Here is a 20,547-nt window from a genome sequence, read left to right as displayed (position 1 = left end):
AGACAACTGACGGCGGCGATTGCATGTCAACACTCAGAAGCAGAGAGGTTAACGCGCATTTACAGCCAGCCCTGTCGGCTCTCCTAAGTTTCTCTCTCCACTCCTTTCTTGAGGAAGCCCTGATATGGCTAATACCAGTTCACAGAAGCAACCGTGACATGCACTCCACACTACAGTACAAAGCTTAATCGGTTCTCCCACACCAGGCTCTGGTCTGGCTTTGGAGGTGGATAAAGTAGTCCCGCCTGGCCACAATGCAAAATGGGGTAACTGAGGTCCGGAAAAGACCTCCAGCTGCCACTGTCGCCCGTTCAGGAAGCAAGCCCAGGGTGTCAGACCCGGACACCCACTCTATTAGTTCTTGGGCAGAGCAAGGAATGCAACTAAGAGTCCCACAGCAGAATCCTACTGCCTGAGTGTGAACCCTAGCTCGGCCACACGCTAGCTGTGTGACCTTGGGCAAGTTGCTTTGCTTCTCTGGGCCCTGATTTTCTACTCTGTGAAATGGAGCTAGCAATAGCTACTCCCTCGGGTCATTAGGGCTGAAGGGGATGATTCTACACAGGAGGCCACAAAGTAGACCCTCAGGAAACACATGCTGTATCCACATGCACTACACACATACACACATACACACACACACACACACACACACACACACACACATATACACACACACAACTATTTCCCAGCCAGAATCTCCAAGCCCTTGGGAGTCTCTCTTCCCCCAGCAGAAGCAGTACTCTAGCAACCAATAACATTACCACAAAGTGGCTGGTTCCTGGCCCCGAAACAAGAACAGAGGTCAGCTTCGTCTCTCCAGCCTGGAGCTCACCCTACACGGTGACACCCCAGGCCTCTCCAAATGCTTCAAGGCAGCCAAGAAGAGAGGACTATGGGAGGAAGTCTTTGGGGTCCCATGCTTTGCCCCAAACCTTATCTGACCACACCCTGTACTGACTGACTCTCAACTCCTCTATCAAGGCCCAAGCCTCCAAGTCAAGTTCCCCTTGAAGACTTCCCTGCCCTGGAGAAAGCCACAGCCCACCCCCATGGTCCCCTAGCAATCCAGGTCAACAGGCCACTCAGCTCAAGTATTTGAACCATACTGCAGGGTCCATGAAGTCTCATCTGTCAAAAGCGAATGCACAAAGAAACATCTCACCAAAACTATGGCCACAACTTCACCAAGGCAGAGAATAAAAAAGAACCTGCCATGCCAGCCTGGCACACAGTATCTGGACTGTGGTGACCCTGACCCAGCCAGAGGGAAGCTCTAAAGAGCTACCCTTGGCATAGAGAACCCTGAAGGAGGCAAGCACCTGGCTACCACTGGTCTTGGCTACATACTCCCCTACCCTAGCTTTCCCATGTTCTAGCCCAAATGAGCCTGGATTAAAATTCCCCATTTGAAAAATCAATATTTAAAGAGCCAAGCCTGCCAAGTGGAAGAAAAGCTCTGCTAGTAAATATTTGTCTCCACGGGCAGAGTCAGGCCTCTCACTCACTATGGCTACCCGTCTCATGGCTGGCTCCTGCTCCACAGATCCCAGGCAGCTGCGCAGGGCACTCCCAGGGGCAGCAAAGGACTGGATAGTCTGGGGAGCTTCCTAGGGAAGGGATCAACACACCTACTTCTCTCCAGGACAGCAGACCAGTGCACCAGGCTACACAGGAGCCATCCATCTGTCCAACCCTCCCCAAGACGGAGAAAGAGCCACACTTCACCGTGACTTTTCCACAGAATCCAGAACATGCAAATTCCCTACCCTAGGTATTGGGTGGGGGAGTATTTAGGGGAGGAGCCTGCTAAAGGAAGGAGCCTGCTAGGGGAGGAGCATGCTAGGGGGAGGAGCCTGCAAGAGGAGGAGCATGCTAGGGGAGGAGCGTGCTGGGGGAGGAGCGTGTTAGGGGAGGAGCATGCTAGGGGAGGAGCATGCTAGGGGAGGAGCATGCTAGGGGAGGAGCATGTTAGTTTATAGCTTTATTTTGGGAAAGGAAAAGCACTGGGACAAAGCCCCACCCATGACTTGTGCTCAGTTTCTTCACCAACACCAGCTGATGCCCACGGGATAAACTACCTCAGGTCCCTGTGACTCCATGGGATCACAGAGCAGACAGGGTCTTCTCACTGGAGACTGAGCCACAAGCAAATGAGTAAAGAACCTGCCCTGGCATCACGGTTCCCAAACAGTCATTCTTCTCACACCAACTCAGCCATTCATTCATTCATTCATCTACCAGTTGCACTGTGTGCACCTGTGCCAGGCACTCAAGGCTGAAAACATGGGTGGACCATATACAGGGAGTCAAGTCCCTTCAGGAAGGCCTCCGATACCAAAGACTTCGACAAATAAGTGGGACGTCACAGCCCAGGGTAGCATGGGAGGGAGGAACAAGACCCAATCTGAGAGGCCAGGGAAGTCTCCAAGGTGGTGGACAGACACAGCGGTAGGTTCAGGAGGAGCAGGGCAAGGCAGGGATGACACGTTACTAGGAGGGAGCAGTTCCAGGTGCCATGTCCTCCCAAGCACCAGGTGCCCTCCGTGTGCAGGACCTACCCAGCCATTCATTGAACTTCTTCACCTCGCTCGGGAGCCCTAGCTCCGTGAAGTCCCCGGCATGGATCAGCACATCACCATAGGGCATCTGGATGGGGTCTGTCCTTGAGTGGGTGTCAGAAACACAGACGAAGCGTGTGTAGCCAGGTGGCTTTGGGGCGTCGTGAGGCACTGGGTCCACCCTGCAGGGAGAGAAGATGCTGTGGGTTACAGGGGGTCACAGAGCTGTGATCCTGTGGGATAGTGGGTCCCCAAAATACAGCCACTCCATGCTCCCAGTCATAGCAGCTCAGAGAGTAGCCAACTGGACATGAGCCGAGTGTAGCCTTCTGGCGGGTCCAGCAAAACGTTCTTGTCTCCTGTGCCTCAGTTTCCACTCTGTCCCTCAGTGTAAGGGTTAATCTTCATTGTCAGCTTGATGGAATTTTGGATCACCAAGGAAACACAGAACTGGGAGTTCGTGAAACCCTTCCCTAAAGGCTTCGTCTTGAATGGAGGGAGCACGGTTGGAGTCCTGCTAGCTGAGCGCCAGCAGTCATCTGGCCCTGCTATCTGATTCTGGATAGAGAGGGACCAGCTCTGTCACGTTCCCGCCATCATGACTTTCAAGCCATGGCAGACTGTGCCCTCTCCAACTCTGAGCCAAAATAAACCTTTCTTATGCTGCTTGGTCTGCTTCATTTGTTTGTTATGTGAGAACCTCAGAGAACCTCTGAGCGCCCGGTCGCCATGCCCACGCGCAGCGACAATTACAGCCCAGCTGTTCTGGACAGTTCCCGGCTTTGCTATCACTGCTGGCCCCGTGGAGTTTTAACAAACACAGAATCACTGTCTCCTGTGCTAGCTGCCTATGGTTTTTATTTTCAACCTCTCAAAACCAGCTTTCACCCCTGGGGGGCACTATTGCCCCGCTGACGGTTAGTGGCCTGAAATCCTAGTCCATTAGATGCAGGATGCCGAAGCCACATTGCCCAGGAAAACAGCAGGCGAGGCCCTTCCCCCTTTCTCCTTCCCTTCCCCCCCCCCCCCCACAAAAGAAAGGTGAGCGTCCTCCCAGGACTAAGAGAATGTGGTCATTTTGATACCAAGAGCCTTCTGGGATTGTGTAAAGCAACACCCCTGCAGTCAAAAAACCAGGTCCCTGAGCCCAGCTCCGCCACTGTCACTTAGACACAAGCAGAACCCATGGCCTTGCACCTTCCTGGACAAGAACACTCCAGAAATTAAAAGAACATAGCTAACTGAGCTCCACCCCGTTCCCAGGAGCCCTTGCAGCCAGCCAAGGACCTGCCTTAGGCCCCCAGTCCAGTGTTCCCCGCAGAGCGTACTGCATCCCCAACTAAACGACTTCACCAGGCTCACAACGCTTAAAAACAACGCAATGACATTTCAACAAGCAGCCCTCTCCAAACGAGTACGCCGCTCGAGGAGTCGTGTTTAAATCTAATTATGCGTCAAACCAAAAGCAGTACCGTATCAGTTACATAAATACTTTTAAAGACATCTTTCTAATTATCCTTTTTTTTTTTCAGACAATATACTTCGGAGAAATTTAATTAACACCTTATGAGAGACATGGGTTCAGCATGCTAATGTGTACGGTGCCTCCTCAAGCTGGATCTGCAGCAGGTAGAGGCACCATGCCAGCCTCTCCTCCATCTCTGAGGCACCACAGTGGGTAGTACCCTTGGTCCCTCTCTGGGGGCTGTTAAGCCAAGACAGAGAGCCTCGGCAGCTTGGAGATAGGCCAGCTAGAAAGGCAGGTTAATTTGCCAAATGAGTCCAATGATGGGCAGTCAGGAAGGTGCTGGGCTCTCGTCTCCTCTCGCCGTCCACCCATTCTGTGTTCAATTAGCACAAGTACTGAGTTCCTAATAGGTACCAACTTCTGAGGCCAGTGAGGGCCAGAGGGAGGAGTGAGCAAGGGCCCTGCCCACCAGGAGCCCACAGCTTGCAGGCAGCACAGATTTGACTAGACTGTGTCTCTGCGGTCCCAGTTTAATAGGGCAATGGAAGGCTTAAAGATCAGAGAGGGCCCTAACTTGTTCTGGGTTCCTGGAAGCTTCCAGAAGGAGGCAGTATGTGACCAGATCTGGAAGGCAAATCTCCCTGCAATTCTCACTTTTGCTATGTCTGCTAGGACTCTCAGCACCTCCTCTCCAAAACAGTTCGGGGTGTGCGGGTCCCCCATCTGTGCTCTCTGCCCATCCCCACAGCGCTGACTGGACCCCAGGCAGCCAATCAGCACTGGGTGACCTATACCAGTGGACACTGAAACCCGGGCAAACCAAACACATCCATTTGTTCTCCCATCTCACCCAACACACGCAAACATGCGCACGCACACAAGCACGCACACGCACACTTTATAGATGCCATAAAGTTACAAAGTCAAAGAAATCGAGAAAAAGGAATAAGGGGGGCTGGGAGTGTGGTAGGATCCAGCAGTCTCTCCTTAGGAGGCGACCTGGCCACCAGGCAGCCGAGGGCTCTCATCAACGGGAGCGGTTGTGGGAGCCCGAGCTCTTTAATTAACTTTATCTTACTTCCCTGCACCCCGGGGCTTCTGAGAACTGTGGAGATAGAAGCCTAGAGATCCCCAGAGAGCAAGCGAGCTAACGTCTCCTTTCCCTAGCTCAGTTCGGCGGCAAAGCTGCTTGCCCAACCTTGCACAAAAAGAGAACGAGCTCCACTCCCCGTGTCTGGGAGGCCAGCAGGGAACTCAACAGAGTCCTCACATTTCCTCTCCTCTCCTCTCCTCCCGGTGACCCTTGGCAAAGTAGCCCTGCCAGCATTCCCACTCTACAGGCGACAAGACTGAGGCTCTGGAACAGGCTGTGTCACCCACAGAAGCTGACCTCAGCGGGACCAGGGAGACCACTCAGTGGGTAAAGCACCTTCAACTCTGTCCCCAAAAGCCACCCTGGACAGCAGCATGCCTGGTGTCAAACACCAACACAGGTCTTATCTATGTTGTCCCTCCGGTGCCCCACAGTAAAGGGGGCTCTGAAGTCTGAGGTCCCTGTAACATGGACAGCTGTGGGCCTGGGCCATGTTGTCTGAGAACCCTGTAAAAGAGGAGACTGAAGCCCAAGGCAGGAAGAGAATAGATTGTCCATTCAACACAACTGCCCCAGCCCTCTCTTTCTAGTGCTCTGCCCAAGAAGGGTGGGTTCCAAGGTGACCTGGCCACCCTGCCCATGCACACCCTTCAGCCTGTACTTCCTGCTATCGTTCAGCCTTGGGCTAGCCAGCCCTTCCAGCTGGGGTGGTCCATTCTGCTTCCCTCAAAGGCTGCAGCACCTCAGAGCCCAGACCCTCCCGCATCCCCGGGGCTCTTCCTGGCCTCACCCTCCCTCCTGCCTCCTTCTTTCTTTCCATTTGCCGTGTAAGGGCCCAGACATGGGCGGGGAGCACAGGGGTGCCTAGGAACTGTGCCCCCTCAGAAGAAGCATCTACAGCTGAGACAGGGCCGGACATGTGTGACCAGTAGGAGTTGGAGAAGGCTTTCCTAAAGAGTGACCCACGAAGGACACAGAGCACACGGGCTAAAGAAGCAACGGGAACAATAGCCATGCAAAGATCCGAGGCTGGGCTGAGGAGATAACTCCATCAGGAAAGCACTGGCCTCAGAAGCAGAAGGACCCCAGAGTTCAGTCCCTAGAAGTCAACTGAAAACTGGACAGAGATTCAGCCACAGATCAGATATCACGCCTGTAATCCCAGCACTAGGAAGGTAGAGACAGGAGGCTCCTGGTAAGGAGGTGGTAAGATCCAGGTCAACAAAAGTAAGGTGGATAGCTACTAAGGGGGTCACACCTCTGGCCTCCATGAGTACACACACACACACACACACACACACACGCCAGGTGCACATACATATCACACACTCACACAGCATACACACACTACACTCTCACACACATATACCACACATACCACACACACACCCACACACACACACACGCCAGGTCATCAGGTGCACACACCACATATTCATACAGCACACACTGCACATGCACACATGTGCAAACACATGCACACGGACACAGACATACATACCACACACACATACACATACCATGTGCGTGCATACATGCATACACATGTACACGCCACACTCATGCACATACAATTATCCACAGGCACACAACACAGAACACCTGGGGCAGGAAGAAGGTTGGAAGGTTTGGAAAACCAGAAGCAGCTGCTATATCTGTTGCCTAGGAATGCAGTACATGCCGAGTCCTCCCCTGCTTTGCCCCTGGCCCCTGCCCAGCTTCGGCCTGAGTCTGCGGCCTCTCAGCTAGTGGACGGGATGAGCCCACTGCACAGGGCCAAGTGGGTGTCCTGGCTGTGCATATTCCCCTTCCAAAGCCTTAGTTTCTGCCTCTGAAAGGAGGGGTCAGGTGTCAACCCAGTCAAGTGCTGGGGACCAGGGCTAGAAGTCCCCTCTCGGCCTAGCTCTGCTATTCCTGCCCCTACATACTCCAGTGTCTAGCACCACCTGAGGGGCCCAGAAGTCTTTAAAGGTTCTGACCCATATCTCCAGTGACCCCAAAAGAGCAGAGGGAAGAGTTTTTGCTTAGCACCGAGTGTGCCCATCCCCGGGTACCTTCATGGCAGGCGCCAATAACTGTCCCTCCTCTCACTGTCCACTGTGACACCTGCATTCCCAGGGTCCTGATGCCTGGAGGGCTCTCCGAGAACCTCCTGGATCTCTCAGCCCCAAGGGCCACAGCTAGAGGTCGCAGTTGCAGACCGTCATCACTCAGGCAAAGGCAGACAAGTTACCACCAGGGTTTCAGAGCACCTGAGCAAATCACAACAGCTCCATGAGAGGCCACGCCGAACCGTCACTGTTCTTACTAAATACAAACTGTGGATTATTAAATAGCCCTCCCCCTTACTTCCCTCACCCCAGGGACAAAGCCCATGGCAGTGATGAGACACCAAGCAGGAAGCAGCATCCACCCTGCACACCTCTCTTGGAGGCAGAGTGGCCACGTGGTGAAGGAATCCCCTACAGCCTGCAGGCCTCCTCCAGCTCCCCAGTGGCCACTCAGCCCCCGTTGCTCATGGAAGCCAGGTTTCTCGCTGACGATTAGAGCAGGCCAAACAGGAGAGGGTTCAGACCAGGAAGACAACAGACAGACAGACAGACAGACAGACAGGTAAGCTGCCATGCTTTTTCTCCATGGCTTTTGCTGTTACAAGTGCCAGCACTATCTTGCTCTGATGACCTACAGCTGCCCATCAGCTGATGCCTGGAACGTAAGCCCTGTGAGAGCAGGCAGCTGCCTCTAATCACTTTGAGCATTAAGCTCCACGCCCAGGCCTGGCTCGTGCTATGATGACCACCAGCTGGTCGCATGACTCCACTGCACGGGGACGTCCCTATTGCGCCCTCGGCATCACTGTAAACATCACTTTGCAGTTGGGGAAACTGAGGCATCAAACGGTGAGAGCCCCACCCAGGTAGAAAAGTCCAGGACCCATGTTTCTAAGCAACGAGCTGCCTAACTGTTCCCATGGAACTTGATGAATGAACAAAGGAAGGGAGAGGGGAGGGAAGGACCGGCCTCCACTGCTCCCTGGTGAACCGGGAACAGGCACCTTCTCTCACTCATCCACTCACTGCCCTTCCCCAGGACACAGTCTGGCCCCAGGGCCCGTAGCCAACCTCTCCTTCAGGGGTCCTCTACCCAGTAGGCACCTCTGAGATTCTCAGACACGCTCTCCAGCCCTCTGGGGGCTCTACCCTTACACTCCTTCTCCCTAGCCCAGGGAACCCTAATACCCTTCCCAATCGTCCCCCAATCCTGAAGGTCTCAACTAGACTCTACCTCATCCAGAAAGACGTTCCCAGACACCCCAAATTGGATGAGCCATCCTCAGCTCTCCTCTCTTATCATCTGTCTGTGTGGCTTTTTTTTCCTCAGGCTAGGGTCTCCACGGGTTGATCCAACCCAGCCACATTCCCCAATGGCCCCAGAGGGCAACATCCCTGAGGCCAGGACATTCACAGATGAGTGTATCTACAAATGTACTCCATCAGCACCAACTGCTCTGCCTGAGGGCCTGGGGCTCACCCACATCCCGCTGGACAGGACCAACCCTAGCATTAGGACCTGAGTATCATCATCATCTCCAGTCCTACCAACAACACAACAACAACAAATCTAAGCAGAAAAAAGGCGGACCTCTACCGCAGCATACCTACCAGGCTGCTAGGTGCCAAAGACCAAGAAGCACCATGTCCTCAATGGTGCCCTTAGCTGCTTAAATCCTCCACAGTACTCAGCTAGTAACCCATCAAAAACGACACCTTCTGACCATATGGGATGAAGCCTCTAGGAAGGAACATTGTTCCGGCAAGTGCTCTTGTGAAAGAAGGCATTCCCATATTGGAACCCTGACTCCAGAACACACGACTGCCACCGTCGACGTCTTTCTTCCAGGGAATTATCTCCCCAGAACACTGTTTAACAGAACGGGGGTTGCAGGCAGCCACACAGAAAGGAAGGTGTGCGTACCACTCTGCTGCCCCATCCCTCTGCATGCTGGGATTTGAGCAACTCACCCATTGTACAGTGACCCTGAGTGACAGCTACTGGGACCTTGTGAACCCACACACTACTCAGAAGTAGGGCTCCAGCCCCTAGAGGAAGCTCAGTGTCTGCACCCCCAGGGATAAGCTAATGTTCTTGAGAGGGCCTTCTAGCAACCCCGTGACACCGGCCACACCGGCCACAGCTGCTTAGCTCTCATTCTGTCAGCAGGGAGCCATCAGTCTCTCCCCACTCTGTGTGGGATCAAGGTGACCTTGACCCAGAAGGCACAGTGAGAATGCTATGAATGTGTCTGAAACAGAAAGGAGGTGTTCCCGGACCCCCTTACCTCCTCTGTAGAGCACTTCAGAAGCATGGAGTCAAACAAAAGGGAGAGGAGACAACTCATCCAGGATGGGGGTCCTAACCTAGTATTGGTCCTACAGCAAAGACCCTCTCCCTGTCTGTGCCTCAGTCTCCCTGTTGGAATAAATCAGACTAGGAGCTGAAATTCGGCCCCGAGACATTCCCCAGAACAAGCGAGCCCCGAGTAGTGAAATTGTCTGGTTCCGTTATCAAATCTTGAATCTCTCTGTGCAAACCATCTCACTTTCAAAACACTGCTGAAGAACTCATCTAGTCCAATAAAAGGGGTCCGAAGGACCAGTGTGGGTCCCCAGGGCCACCAGTCTGGGGCTTCCCTCAGGTCCCTCCCAACTTTAACCCGAGTGTAGCACAGAGAGATTTGGTCCGCGAGCCCCTAGAGTGTGTAGTGCACGGATGAGCCAGAAGCCAGGAGGAAACCACAGCCCTGTACCCGCCCGGTCCCAGGGCATCGCACTTACATCTGCACGTGAGGTGCTGTGAAAGCGGCCCTGGTTGATGTTGTAGAAGGTGAAGGCCTGGGTGGGGTTGGAGCTGTACTCGTCCACCTCAATAATGAGCCGGCCATGCTGGTGCCGCGCGCCCGCCATCACATGTGACTGAGAGAACGCCATGCCCAGGCCGCAGGGGAGCAGGGCCAGGGCCTCGGCCTTCAGGATGCCAGCATCCCACCTAGAGCGCCACATGGACCTCCGTGGGCCACCCGGGCATCTCCCACCACCGCCGCTGCCGCCACCGCCGTCGCCTCCGTCGCCGTTGCCGGGTCCCCCGCCAGACCTGCAAACAGACTGGAGAGACAGAGCAGAACCATGCGACAGTTAATCTGTTTGGGATTTGTTTTATTTAATGTCAGATGAAGATTTAGAAAGAGGGAAAGGGTGGGGGGAAGAAGGGGGAAAAAACACAGTCGCACACAGCTCAAAAACTCATTACAAATCTTTCCAACTCAGCAGTTTGATGAATATACTTTGGTAAAAAGGAAGAGAGAAGGGAGGGAGAAGACCATGAGGAGAAAAAAAAAAAGCCCGCGATGCCATGGACGGATGCATGTGCGGTCCAACATGTTTAAATACTTCAGACATTTTTTTTTTTCCCTCCAACAAGATTCTTGGAATCTACACAGTAGCTGAGCTGGGGACGAGACAATGGCTGGTATTTTGTAAACAAGGAAGTTAAATTTCTATTTTTCTGATTTGGGGAACAAGAAGGATTCCTGTCTAACTCCAGCTCCTCCCCACATACCCCCCAAACACATCCGCAGAGCCACACCCTCACCCCAGCAAGTCTAAGCAGGTAGAAGAGCACAGGATGAAAATTCCTTCTTTAGCATCAATTTAACCTCGGGACATCTTTTGGAGGCACCCAGAGGAGGGGTTTTCCAAGCAGTGGCCATACAACCCCTCTGCGGAGGCAGCACAGTGGTCCCAGGAGAAAAGCTGGTGGAGAGGGTCTCCCTCCCTGGCCCCAGCAGGGTCCCGGGATCCAAGAACCCACCCAATCACACAGCGAAAATTCTATAGTTTTTCTTAACTTTTCTCTCAGTGGAAAGGTTGCGGTTTGCCGATGAATTTAACTAGACTAAACTCCCCTGCAGCAGGTTCTGAGCCAGCCGTGTGGAGCCTGGAGGCATAGGCCAGGCCAGTGAGAACAGCATTTATCTTGGTGACTTGTGCCTGCCTTGGTCACTGACACCGTGGTTCCCTCATCCCATTCTGAGTAATTTTTTAATTGTGTGAGCAATGACTTGGAGATTTTTTTTTTTTGCCTTGTTTTGGGGTTTGTGATTTTTAAGATCCTCCAATGGCCCTGCTTATGCTGTATTAACCAAGGAGAAAAATCACGTAGTTTAAATGATTCCTGGACACTTGGATCCCAGTCACATTAAAGGAAGAAAAATCCCCCTTGTTTGTGTTCGGAAGGGAATCGACCACACTCCGAAAACAAATTAGATTATGAAAATGACAAAAATTAGAGACTGGAGAACATTTTAATTACGTGCAAGAGAAGAAACGGGTTATTAATTCTTAAAAAAATTCTCAATCATCCCCATACAAGGTAAATAAAACAGCAATAATCTCTCCTCTCAAAACAGGAAAAGAAAGGGACAGTCCTGTCAGGCAAGGTAGGTACAGCAGTAGTCTCAGGAGGCTGAGGCAGGAGGATAACTGTGAGTTTCAGACCTCATCTCACAAAGATGGGAGAGCTAGATATATGGTGAGATATGTCTGTAAGCCCAGTCCTTGAGACGGGGGGTGGAGGGGGGAGAACCGGGAGGTAGGAGTTCAAGATCATTCAACTTTAAGGCCCAGCCTGGGCTATATAACACCCTGTGATTCAGTGGTTAAGAGCACTGTCTGCTCTTCCAGAAGACCCGGGTTCGACTTCCAGCACCCACATAGCAGCTCATGACTGTCTATAACTCCAGTTCTAAGGATATGACATCCTCACACAGACATGCATGCAGGTAAAACACCAATGCACAGAAAATAAAATTTAAATATTTTTAAAGATGCTAAATATGAAATTAAAGGGAGAGAGAGAGAGAGAGAGAGAGAGAGAGAGAGAGAGAGAGAGAGAGAGAGAGAGAGAAATATAAAGTAGAATCTGACCCGGAGTCACACAGAAAGCTGAAAACACCAGCCCAAACCTCCTGGCCCAATCCTGCTCTCTCAGCCTGAGTCACTATCTCCTGTCCAGGTGGTGACAACCACTCACCATTCACCTCTAAGCGGACCAAGACCTTGGACCAGAAACCTTCCTGCTGGGGGTCCTGTGAGAAACCTGGATATCTGGTAAGAGCAGATGATGTCCCCATGACTTATTCCTGTATGCTACCAGCTGTGACCACAAGCAAGTGCTCGACGCTCCCATGGGCAGACGCTCCCATGGGCAGTCTGGTCACCCACAACACGAGAGAGCAAGAGTCCCCCAGCTCAGAGTTTTGTGAATAGTAAACAAGATGACACCCATGAAAACATGGTTGTCACATGGCCTGGGGGTACGCAGCAAGTGCTCAGTGAATGCATCCAGTCTCTCCCTGGTGGCCATCACAGAGCTTCACAGATGGATGAAAAACATGGATGGATGGATGGATGGATGGATGGATGGATGGATGGTACTGACATATGCATGCATATGGACAGTTCTGTCTGGTCAGATTCCTTCCCTAGCACCCAGCACAGACCTGGCAGAGAATGGGTGTCTGTAGAGCCCAGTCCAAGCCTGAGGAGTCACAGTCTTCTTCCCTTGACATTCCCATGCCATCAGCCCATCAGAGTGCTGGTCACACGGGGCCCAGCCTGGACCAAGAGGAATCGAGGGAAGCCACAACACACCACTGCCTCCCCACAACCCGGTAATCAGGTGCCAGCAGAGACACTTCAGTGGGAAAGCTGCCTGGCAGCAGGAGATTCAGAGGGAAGAGGCAGGCAGGGAATACCAGGGTACCAGCCCTGCCGTGCCGTGTTGCGCTTCACATAAAGAGGACTCACCGCAGGTCTGCCCTAGAGAAACCAAGGAAACCGGGAACCCAGTGCCTCCTTCTGAGCTTCCATTTCATGTGTATGGGCTGTTGCAGCAGCCGCCAGCACACCCGCATGCAGTTCCGCAGTCCACTGAGGGAGAGGAGCTTCCTGGGAAAAACGGCTTTCAGCGGGGGAAATTGCTCACACCTGGTCCCAATGTGCACGGTGGGTGACAAAGTTTTGAGTCGGTTCCCTGTCCGTGGGGTAACCTTGAACAGCTCACAGATCATCTGGGAGAGGGGGTCCTGCCAGGACTACTCCAGAGGTTGGGGAAAGATGCAGAGAAGTGGGGTAGAAGGAAGAAAGGAGGGGAAGGAAGGAAGGAAGGATGAAGAACAGGAAGAAAGGGAGGGAAGGAAGGAGGAATGAAAGGAGGGAGGGAGGGAGGGAAGGAAGGATGAATGAAGAAAAGGATTAAAGAAAAGGAAGGAAGGAGGGAGGGGGAGGGAGGAAGGAAATGAAGGAAAGGAGGAAGGAAGAAAGGAAAGAAGGAATCCATCTTGTTCAACAAATAAATTTCAGTTCCCACTTTCTGTCCCTTTCCCTTGTGCAAAAAGAAAAATAAATAAAAACACTGAAAACATAAAGAGGTCCCTGTCCCCAAGGAGGGGCTGGAGCAGAGGGTAAATGCATACATAAACAAAAAAAAAATGTGTTTCCAGACAGTAGCATCTGGAAGAAAACAGAGTTTAGAAACAAGATAGCACGCAATGAGGGCTCTATCAATGCAATGATCATGAAAGATGTTTACAAAGGAGCCGTCACCTAGTAGGACAGGTGAGTGACCCAGCCACACCGAGGCCTGGAGACAGGCCTGGAGACAGAGCGCCGAGGCACAGGGGGCAGAGAAGCACCAGAGATGACCCTTCTGTTATTGTCCCTCTGGCTGTCTGCCAGCAGGCCTCTGGGGTGAAGAGGTCACAGGGTACAAGTTCAGGTGATGCTGGGCACATGGCCTAATCTCTTTCCACTTCCCTGTTGCTCTCTACCTGGAGTTATAGAAAGGGTAGGAGCAGCTACGTGTCTTCTCCTCCACAGAACCCCAGTGAGAGTTCTGGGCCTGTCTGGTTTAGCACTGGTGGACACATTCCCTACATCTGGGGGGCTAGCTTAAGTACTGTCCTCTTCTAAGGCAGCCTTTCTCTAGAGCCACGGTGCCGCACACCGCAGCCCCAGTCTGCCCTCTGTGCGCTTAGACCTCCGTTCGGCGAGCTTCGGGAAAAGGGGCTGGAGGTTGAGAACTCAAACTCCGAGACAGACCGACACCACAGAACTCCCAACGCTGGTTCAGAAAGCCCGCCCTTTATTGTGTTCAGGGGCAGATTATATAGAGATAGCCACGCCCCAGCCAAACCCACCAGAAACCACTCTCCTGCCATCAGGAACTCTGAAGGTCTCGTGCTCAAGCAGCGTAGGCACTCAGATAAGGGGATTACAAGCAATTCAGGATCTGGGGTCTCACCGCTCACAACACCAAGGGGCAGGCTGTGCTGAGATGCCCACTATACAGGAGGCTGACACCCAGAGAAAGGTCTCATTTCAGTTCCCGCACCCTAACTTTGTCTAGCCTTTTTGGTTTTGGACTCTGTCACCACAGCCAGAACACACCAGCCTCCAGGGGTGCTTGAAACTCACTCTGCCCAGTCCCTCTGGAACACCCAACCTCTTAGGAGCAGCCGCTACCCTCCAGGAAAGCCAGCAACTCCAGACAGGCAGGGCGACACCAGCCCAGTTCCCCCCCTCACTCCTCAGCCCCAGCTCAGCCACTTGGGTTTTCCCTACCAACCAGGAATCTGCACGAAGCCTCCATTGCGAGCAGCTTCTCACAGCACTCAAACTCCTGAATTTGACCACCTGTTTCCTGGCTCAAGGCCCCAGAGACGATATTCTACCAAGCCTCCCTAGGCTGTATCAGGGCCTCCACCCACGGCCACCAGATCCTTCCTGGTCAAGCTCCCAATACTGGTCCTGGTCCTGTATCTGAAGACAAATGAGAAACCAAAGGAGAAAATGATGGATGACGGATGCATGAATAACATGATAGATGCATGCATGCATCATAAACGGGTATATAGAGCTGGGTATCTGCAAACAGATGGCATGGATGCATAGATGGACAGATAGATAGATGCGCACAATGATACCTAAATGGATATGTGGATTGTGGTGGATGGATTGCATGGATGGATGGATGGATGGATGGACAGATGCGTGGATAGACAGATATGTGAATGGATAAATGTGTGTACACATGGATACAAGCATGACAGGCAGGCACAGTCTTTGCATCTGACAGACCATGTTTAAAGAAACTTTCACCACTCCAAATCTGGGCTTTTCTTGGAAATGTGCAGATTCTAAATCTCCCTCACATGACCAACACACAGGCTCCAACACACAGTCGGTACTTAACCAATGTCTCATCTGCTCAGTGAGATGGTTTAATAAAACCCAGAGTTCTGCGGGAAACTTCTGACAACTCAGCTGAGATATTCAACTGGTCACAAACCCCTCTTTCTGCCTGGAGTCCTAGGGCCATCTAGGGGCCCTCCTCTCCCACCTCTCCTCCTAGCTGGGAACGCTCAGTACACATCCCTTGACCATTTTTCCTAGCACTGCTGGGCACTGGTGAATCTAATTCCTATTGGTCCTCCCCTGGGCCACACCCATCTCTGGGATTCAAGTGACCTGGGCTTGAGGCAGAGCTGGTATAAGCTCAGTGGGAGAAAACCTGCCTGGTATTCAAGGCCCTGGAAGCAGCAGGAGCAGCAGATGCCCTGGGCCTCCCACCACACTAAGCAAAGCAGAGAGTGTGTGGCCTGCAAGGAGCCACCACCCAGCTGTGAAGCTTGCCAGCCGCATGTGCCAAAGACCAGAAAGGAGACAAAGAGATCGAGTAGGGTCCCCTAAACCTACAGAGCATCTACAGCAGAGGAGATGAACGTCATCTACCAGCTGAAGCCAGTCGGAAGATGGCAGTTGGGCTGGCACTGCCTGGAGCTACATTCAGTATACTGCATGGTTCAAGCGCCCACCCTCTACCCACAACCCATGACCTCTCGAAGTCTATGGACCCTGGACAGTGCTGAGTCCAGCCTGCTGGCCCTGTGCCATGGCCATCTGCCTCAGCCCTGACTCTCAGAAGTGTTCAGATTGGAAAGGTGAAGTTTGCCTCTGGCCCAAAATCAAAGGCAATCACTTCAAAAAGCCACTGACTTGTCTCTCCCTAGAACACCTTTCACAAAAACCGAAGCAAAGACAGCATTGCCTTGCCGAGTCTAGGAAACCAGGCAACCATCCACGACTGTGCGAGAAAACACCAGTCATCCCGGCTGCCGCAGTGACCAGAATCCCAAGCCTTGGTTCCCCTGACTGTGAGTGTCAGCTGAGCACCCCCAGCTGCTTCTCATCACCCAGCCCAACGAGTGGATCATCACACCGAGCGCTGGCTCAGAGCAAAGCTAGCCGGAGCCAGTTCTGGGGAGACACGGCTTACGCAGAGCTTCAGTAGAATGTGGCAAATGCTAACAAAATACTAACATGTCCCTGTGTGGTCCCCACAGGCCAAACCCAGGGGACAACACTAGCCAGAAAGAGTCCTGAGGGGCTGAAATGATGGCTCAGCCCGTAAAGACACCTGCAGCCAAGCCTGAGGACCTGTGCTCCATCCCGAGGACCTACACGGTGGGAAGGAGAGAACCGACTCCCACAGATTGTCCTCTGACCCTCCACGTGTCTGTGACACGCGCGCACACCACACACGCACCACACCACACACACACCCCACAACACAAATCTGAAAAATGTAATAAATATCTTTACATTTTCAAGTACAAAGGCACGGAGGTTTGCGGAGGATTCTTTTCCAAGCCGTAATCTGCACGCACGCTCAAAAAAACCCACTTTCAGCCGCTTTTTCTTCCTTATTTTGTCTCGGCATAAAAACACACAGCCGACTAGGGCTGAGCGGAAACCCTCATAGAAGATATAAAATAAAACTAATAAAATACAGGCAAGTACTCCGAGACCAGGAAAAGAAGCAGCTCTGCCGCGGGATAGGGGTTGGGGGAACGGGTATCAGACCCAGACTTCACGAGGCCCCTTCCATCACGGGGCTCGGGTCTGGCCTTCTCCTCTGTATCCACTGTAGGTCTCCATTGGTGAGAAACTTTGGCAGACAACTGGCATCTATGACCTTGCAGAATGTGCCGGGGAGCTGAGTGGATACGGAGCTCCAGGGACGGAGTAGAAACGAGACCCTGAGCCCCAGAGAGGATCAACCACAAGTGACTTCTTACAGCATCTACCACTTAAAAACCTTTTAGCTGGGTCCGTGTTGAACCACGAGCTTAAATATCCCTTTCTAATTCCTCAGCCACCCCTCCCCCAAGCCAGGACACTTCCTTTTCCAATTTTGTACTTTTATTTCAGACGGTCACGAGCGCTACTTACCAGCCACCAAATAGCTTGCCCACTTATCCCCTGGACTGGGACACAGATTTGGTGGGTCATCCACGAATCCTGATCCGTTTCCATTCCCTACCGCACAGACGGGGACCTGAGATGGGTGGAAGCCCACACAGCCCATGCAGGGAGGAAGAAGCACACCTACAAGCCAGCACGGCACCCCAGAAGCGAACGATCTAGCGGATCCCCGTCATGCAGATAGCTGCGGAGGAGGACCCATTCTATCTCTCCTTCCACAAAGTGGTGTCGGCGAGTGTTCAGAACAGACTCTGGAGGCCTAGGCATCTGCAAGGTGCGGTGGAGGCTGCTCGGATGTGGTTCCGACACACCACCACACACACACACACACACACACACGAAAAGGGAAACGGGTCAAGTTTGTGAGAGTCAGCACTTGTGTCTCATCCCCACACACAAGCCAGCTCATACTCGGTGCTTAAGGGTGTTGGGACATTTGTGGCTGGGGTGGGGTTGAGGCAACGGGGGGTCTGGTGGCTTTCCATGCAAATCCGGTTGGCAAAGAAAGCAAGTGTGTCTTGGAGCGCTTGTAGAAATGGATTGACAGATGCCCCTGAAGGGTAACCACGTCAGCATGTCAGGGTTCCACGCGGAGTCTCGAGGAGGGGGCGGAGAGGGGAGCTGTTTCAGAGACAAGCTCAGGTCTAATATTTTGTGCTCATTCAGGAATTTGCAAATTAAGGATATATAACTTCTAAAGTGTGATCAATTCACTAACGTGCCCAAATGACAAACCTCCAAAAGCCCAAAACTCCATTTCTCCACTTCCTACCCCGACAAATGCAGGAAACCAGGGGTGGGTGTTGGTGGGGCGAGGGCACACTGGCCTTTTCCACAGATACCCAGAGTCCAGAAGCACTTTGTTACAAAGGACGGAGCAGGCGCCACGCGGGAAAGGCTTGCATTTCTCAAGGAGTTGGTGCCTGTACTATGCAGCTTTGCGGCTGCAGCTTGGTACAGAAAATGCAAGAGGAAATGGAGGGGAAGGGACGTGATGCGCTTGTCGGAGATAGGAAGGAGACATCATTTTCTCCTCAAAGCAGTAGAGTGAGCACAATGGTGCCGAAGCCCCTCCAGAGCACACTGATGGCACAGCCTCAAGGCCCTCTTGAAAGGAGGCTACGGAAATGGAAACGGGAAGGCAGCCATAGCAGGTGATCACGCAGGTGTCCATCGGGTGGAATGAGTTAGAAGCTACAACGGCCTTGCGGCAGGAGAACACAATCCACCGAAAGGAGATTTTAAAAAAAGAAGAAGGAAAGGAGGAGGGGAGAAACCTGCTTCTATATGTAATGAATGACTAGTTCTGACAACAGACTGGCCGAGTTCACAGAAGAGAAATTCACAGAGAAAACCCACCACCACTCCAGTCTCTACCTCAGTTATAAACTAACATAATGATCTTGGTTTACTAAGTTTTCAGGGGATTTTGGATGAAATTTGAATTGCCCCTAAAAGTGCTCTCTACGATAGAAAAAGATCACAACTAAGCCTTCTTTCATTGGGGGGAGAAGAAGAGGAAATAAAGAAAAACATTTGTGTCGGCAGAACATACTGGATAGCTGGGTCATCAAGAGTACCATAGTGGCTGAGTGAACGCAGGAATGCCTCTGCCCTGTGCCAACCTCCAATGCCTCTGCCCCATGCCACCTCCAAGGCCTCTGCCCCGTGCCACCCTCCAAAGAGGGCTTGCTTTCTAATTATTTATTTTTCTCTCTTTCCCTGGGACTGCTTTGGCTTTTCACTCCTTGGTCCCCTCTTCAAACCCAACCTGTCAGTGGCAGTCTTCTGGACAATGCTAGCAGGGCCATGCTGTGAGACAGGGACAGCCACACGTCAGGCACTAGGCTGCAGTGGATGGCTTTCATCACACCGGCACGGCCCATGCTCAACAATCCTTGCTTCAAAAAGTGCCACCTTTGCCTGCCTTTCTCCCCAGACCCTGGGTGTCAGATGTATCTAGTCACAGAGAGCACGGCATTGGAGCAGAAAGGAGACCCCATGAGCAAGCCTGCCTCTCACCTAAGGGGCCAGCAGCTTTGCCCTGTGGATCAGGACATGTCTGGGAACCTACTTTCCAGGCCTCGGTCTCCAAAGAGCCAGGACCCCAGGCCCTTCTTCTGAGGTACAGACAAAGGTTGAATGGAAAGATCTCCAGGAACAGGAACATACTGAAAGGGTGGCCACAGCAAAGACCCTTTTTTGTTCTGGAGAGGGAGGGTTAATGGGAGAGACATGTCACGTTATCACTTCAAGGATTCTGACAGACAGTTCCGGGATAAGGGAGAAACTCCACCCTCAACTGCAGCTCTGAAGACTTGAAAGGCACTCACTAACCTCCACTAATTGCATGTTTTCTGTGTGTCATATTTACTTGCTGGAAGTCTTTGCCTGGCCCATTCATTTCTCGCCCCACTATTCATGCTCACTCACGGGCCAGATTAGAAGGGGGTAAGGCATTCGAAGAGATTAAAAGCTCACTACACTTCGGCAATGGTTTACTCTTTCATGGGCCCAGAAACCTGCAGGGTATGCTGATTTCCCCCCTCCCGTCCTGTCCGCGCTCAGTGAAATCCACCCTTCATCCTGAATTCTTCAGACAGTGGAAGAGAGCTGTGTCCTGCAAGTGATGAACAGACAGACAGCCGCTGCTGCCTGGGTGGGCAGGCAGCAAGTTCAAGAGAGAAATAATGAACTCACTCGGATGGATGAGGACTTAGCAGCCCCATGGGTAGACTGGACATTCTGACAACATTGCTTTGCTTTTGAATGTGGTTCCATGGGTCTCACTGTGCTTTCCTGATACAACTTTGGCCCTGCCAGAAATACCCCCAATTATTGCCATCTTCTATCTAAGCCCAGACCTGGTTCAGTGGTCCCTAAATTCAGGGCATCGCGGCCTGGGTGAGTACGGCTGGTTCTACGCACACCACACAGGGCTCACATCTCAGACACATCATCCCACGCATCTCACCCAGGACCTACCCTCATCTAATTCACTCCAGGTCTTCCCAAAGTCCTCAAGCTAGGAGTAAATCAGGA

General features: G+C 52.4%; 1 protein-coding gene across 1 annotated transcript in view; it reads right to left on the bottom strand.

The window, feature by feature from the left end:
• Mpped1 (metallophosphoesterase domain containing 1) overlaps positions 1–10,182 on the bottom strand; it is a 62,250-nt gene extending 52,068 nt beyond the window's left edge. Inside the window, 3 exon segments of the mRNA XM_038343951.1 lie at positions 2,562–2,743; positions 9,958–9,974; positions 9,976–10,182. Of these exon segments, the coding sequence (XP_038199879.1) occupies positions 2,562–2,743; positions 9,958–9,974; positions 9,976–10,182 (406 nt within the window).
• Between the last annotated feature and the right edge of the window lie 10,365 nt (positions 10,183–20,547).

Source organism: Arvicola amphibius, chromosome 9, assembly GCF_903992535.2.
Source record: "Arvicola amphibius chromosome 9, mArvAmp1.2, whole genome shotgun sequence".
Lineage (NCBI taxonomy): Eukaryota > Metazoa > Chordata > Mammalia > Rodentia > Cricetidae > Arvicola > Arvicola amphibius.
The sequence above is the reverse complement of the archived record's forward strand: the minus strand, read 5'-3'. Positions and strand labels throughout refer to the sequence as shown.